General features: G+C 30.3%; 1 protein-coding gene across 1 annotated transcript; it reads left to right on the top strand.

Annotated features, from left to right (window-relative positions):
• Positions 1-580: 580 nt before the first annotated feature.
• LOC123198472 (citrate-binding protein-like) lies at positions 581-1,800 on the top strand. Its single transcript, XM_044613152.1, has 2 exons — positions 581-994; positions 1,334-1,800. The coding sequence occupies exons 1-2, from the start codon at positions 587-589 to the stop codon at positions 1,718-1,720; spliced, it is 795 nt and encodes a 264-aa protein (XP_044469087.1). The 5' UTR covers positions 581-586; the 3' UTR covers positions 1,721-1,800.
• Positions 1,801-4,576: the final 2,776 nt, after the last annotated feature.

The raw sequence follows: 4,576 nt of genomic DNA, 5'->3' as shown, positions 1-4,576 counted from the left end.
ATTAAGTATAGTGTAATCACTTCTCATTAAATATGAAATATGTTTTCTAGTCAATTTAATCATTTTGTATTTAATGTGCTATCCAATAGTACTTACTCTTTTTCATTAAATATGACAATACCAGCTTGACTGGTAAGATGATGATTATATTCGATTGGCCTACTTTAGTGATTTAGATACCTTGCTTGTAAGTGGACACCTAGTAATATACGATTAGCCTGAGCATCTTCTTACTAGAGAGTTTGTCTCAACATTAAGCAGATACATTCATCTAGATGACATGAGTAATCTACACACTTCTGATATGAATTATTTATACATCTATCATCAAAGCATTAAGTCATTGATCTGCTATGCACGCGTTAAGAAGTTGGCACTTGGTTACTGGTGTTATCCGAGATACAATAATAAAAGGGAGTAAATTCTACCCACAAAACACCTCTTGTATATTTTAATTTCATATCTTTGTCTATTCCCTACATGTTTGTACATACATACATACATATACCTGTAAAGGTTCAAATGACTTTTAAAATCTATATCAAATTTCTTAACGTAAGAAAACAACTAAAAGATACATAAAAAAATGATCATTTCTTTTCTGAAAACTTATAAACATCAAGATCTCAGCAATTTTCCCATGTGTAAACATAACACCAAACCAAGTTGTACCAGTGTCCTTAACATGTTTTCATTTTCTGCCTTTATCTCCCACAAAATGGCATCAATTTCTCTCTTAGTTCTCACTTTCTCGAGCCTTATTGTTCATTCTACGTTTTATCGGGTCTCAGCTTGGGGACACTTTAATCCCACACAAGGGTTTGTCCCCCTTCCATTAAATAGTTCAAATTTAATTATACAGAAGCCCTATAATGTGCAAGTAGATCAACGATCCAGCTTCAAAAATGGCTACTACAAGCTGTGGGTGTTCTCCACAGACAAGCCGCACTCTCTCACCAGCAAAACTAATCCACGAACTGAGATCGGAATACGTGTAAGCAAGAAAAAAAATATTATCCTTCATAGTTAATTAGGATTCAATATTTAACTCAAATAATCTTCATATATATTTTATATAAAGTTTACAATTAGTTTGTGTACCTATGTTTTATTGATTTTTTCTTTGTTTTTTTATTTATATAAATTAAAATAGGTTATACCAGTACAATCTACACTAGAATATTGAAATACAATTTTGGATATCAAAGTTTGTCTTTCAGTATTTCATGATAATAATATCCAATAATTATTGCCAAAAAATCCGGTTTGCATGCAGAAGCCACAAATTGAACATGAATATACAATTCAGAAGAGGGTTTCTGTTAATTTTCAGGGATACAATTATTCTTCTGGTGTATGGCAATTCGAAGCATATGGCTATGTCCCAAATGGAACATCAGGCGTTTGTATTATGCAAATATTTGGAGCTAGCCCACACGCCACAACCCTAATGCTTAGGGTTTACAATGGCTCGCTCTCATATTACAGAGAAGCAGTCATAGTCCCGAACATCTGCAACAGGTGGTTCAAGCTAAATGTAATTCATGACGTGGATAAATCCAAGGTCAAGGTTTTCATTAATGGAATTCTCAAGTATGTGGCTCCTGGTCGTGGAGGTACCTCTCACTCTTTCAAATTTGGAGTTTATGCTCAAGATGATGCTTCTTACTATATGGAATCCCGTTGGAAGAACATCAAGATTCTAAAAAAATGTTATTGATTTGGCACTTTGTATTTGGCTTATTAATATATATATTACGACTGGATTGTGAGAATAAATTGAAGTAAATATTTATCCAATCAATGCTGTAATAAAACCTCTGTCTGTCTTTCCCTTAAGCTTTCATATATATATATATAAATAGACCTCATTAGATAACTTGAAAATTCTTGATGATTTGGCTATTGATCGGTCTCTCTATTATTTTAGTATATTGAGAGCTATAATTTGCTTAATATTCCAACTCTTTGAAAGTCAGATTGATTTTATCTCCTTGAGTATTTTTTTTTTTTTTTTTTTGCCTATCTATATACTCCATAATTTTCTTGTGTATTCCATTGTTAATATATACTTAATCTTATAGGCAATGTTATATACACTTATAGCCTAAAACTTTAAATACTAATTATTATGTGCCGTTATATAATTATGTATTATTTAATTCTTAATTTATAATCATCTATTTATTGATATCTAAATTGATATTTATTATAAATGTATAAAGTTTTATTTTTATTTTTTTTTCCCTTGGATGATAAAACCATAAATTCTACAAGCACATGAATGATGACAAAATAGCGTCCAGGACACTTAACGAATTTTACAAGTTAATTTTCTTCTTTTTTTCATTTCTTAATACATATTGAATGCCCCTCTCAATCATGTGATACATAAGTAGTTGGACTTTAATAATATTTTTGGTAAGTTATTCTTATTAATTCATAACAAAAGACAGAACCCCGTGACCATAAAACTCCCTTTGGTATTCTAGTTTTTTTTTTTTTTTTTAAATTAATAAAAGAAAAGAAAGAACGTTAATGTATCCAAATGAATGGTACCAAAAAAGAGTAGCTATGAGTCAAACAGTTAATTTATAACCTTAATTGAAAGCGATGAATTATAGCCAAACTTGTGAAATATTTAATTCAAGTCACTGGATTTTTGTTTCTCACGTCTCATTCAAATGATCCAATAATGTAAAGTTATATTAATCGTTAATCAGTTTATATATTTAATTTCTTTTGGCATTATTGGGACTTGATTTGGATCTTAGGTCTTGTTAATAAGCATCTAGAACAAATGGTTCAGACTAAATATGACTCATGATGTGGACAAATCTGTTAAAGTTTATATTGATGGAATTTTCAAGAACCAAAGTCCTGATCGTGGCTGGAATTAAATCTCATTACTTCAAATTTGGTGTTTAATTATGGTCAAGAGTGATTCTCACTATATGAAATCCCCGTTGAAGGACATCAAGGTTCTTAAAAAACACAATTGATCTCTGTTTCCTTTATATTACTATAAGAGAAAAAGTTAAATAAGATAGTCTCACTATCTCAATTGGTTGATTTGTAAGACTATTCAATAAAATAAAGAGTACTGTTAATTTAAAACCACTGACAACAAATTCAAGTAATTATTTATAAAAGCATGATGATGGGTTTGCAAAATATATGGTAACAAATCTCTTCATATCATTGGATAATCCCACCGTGTCAGCGAAATAAGGTGTTAAAATTGTCCCATACGAATATTTTTTTATTGGTAAGTAAATAGTATAGAACCATACCAAGAGACGAAAAACAACGTAAGGTCCTATCAACCTTGAAGATTTCTCTAGCATATATTAATATTTTAGTTTTAAATTTTTTATATATATGTATAAACAAATGGACACAGAATATTATCCACTTGATAACATAAATATGAAATGCCTGGTCATAAATCTTCAAGTGATTAAATTAAAATCTCCTCATTCACCTTTAAATTAGATCAGCCTTCTAAAGTAGGTCAACCAAAGAAATTCAAGTTTCTTTAGTTGGGTTTTCTTACTAAAGTTTACTTTAATACAAGACTTCGAATAAAGCAATTGAGTAAAGGTGCCCTTCTTTGATTTTTCCTTTAATCATTCTATCACAAAGACTGTTTTGATTTTTCCTTTTGAACTGAAAAGAGAATAGACTAACACTCAGGGAATGGAGCGATGAAAAATGTTGGTGGGGAAAATATAGTTGTGAAGGAAAAATATATTGATCAAAGATTCATGAGAAAAAGGCCTAGAGAGAATGAAAAATGATTAATGTGTTAGCTTTTAATGAAATGCAGTGTTTTGCTCTTCATAAGGAAATTAAACTAAGTCATTTTATGAACATGGTAGGATGAAAAGGGTGAGAGATTGAGAACAACCTTGGATATTTCATTATCTCTTCCTCTTAACTTCTCCTGTGATTTCTCTCTTAAAAAAAAAAAAAAAAGAAGTTTTATTGCACCACTAATTGGAAGGCTCAAGCTTGTTTGTATTGTGTTTCTTTTCCCCTTGATGAACAATGTATATAAGATTTCACATGGATTGTTGTACCAGATAATCTGATTTGCATAAATTGGTGAGTTTTGTTGTCTATATTCTTGTTGATAATAAGAGGAAATTTGAGATAATATTGAGTCTTCTTGTTTAACTTTCATGTCTTTTTTTGGGTCATTTTTGCTCATTTGTTTTGCATGATATAAGAGCATCTAACAAACATCGTGATGGAGAATCCTTCAATACTATTTGGTTTCATGCATACACCGAAGAAGAGTTTCAATTCTAGACCTTTGACAGTCCAAAATTCCTCACAAATAAGGTTTTTCCTACAATGAAATCTCTACAAGTTATTTACCCTAAATCGGTAGAAGGAAATTATCACTATTGGAAAGCACAAACATTGTTCTCAATTAGGGCTTATGAACTAGAAGATCATTTAACAGGTTTGGTAACTTTTCCTTCACCATTTCTTTGTTAAAGATGAATTTGGACCGAATATTATAAAAAACCTAATCCATATTATGTTGTTTGGAATAAGTATGTTATTA

Source organism: Mangifera indica, chromosome 16 (genome assembly GCF_011075055.1).
Source record: "Mangifera indica cultivar Alphonso chromosome 16, CATAS_Mindica_2.1, whole genome shotgun sequence".
Taxonomy (NCBI): Eukaryota; Viridiplantae; Streptophyta; class Magnoliopsida; order Sapindales; family Anacardiaceae; genus Mangifera; species Mangifera indica.
The sequence above is the reverse complement of the archived record's forward strand: the minus strand, read 5'-3'. Positions and strand labels throughout refer to the sequence as shown.

What these genes read in the sequence shown, in the direction of transcription:
- LOC123198472 (XM_044613152.1), top strand. Translation starts at nt 587, where the DNA reads ATGATCATTTCTTTTCTGAAAACTTATAAACATCAAGATCTCAGCAAT. An exon ending in GAACTGAGATCGGAATACGT is followed by an intron (nt 995 to 1,333) that starts GTAAGCAAGAAA and finishes GTTAATTTTCAG; the next exon opens with GGATACAATTATTCTTCTGG.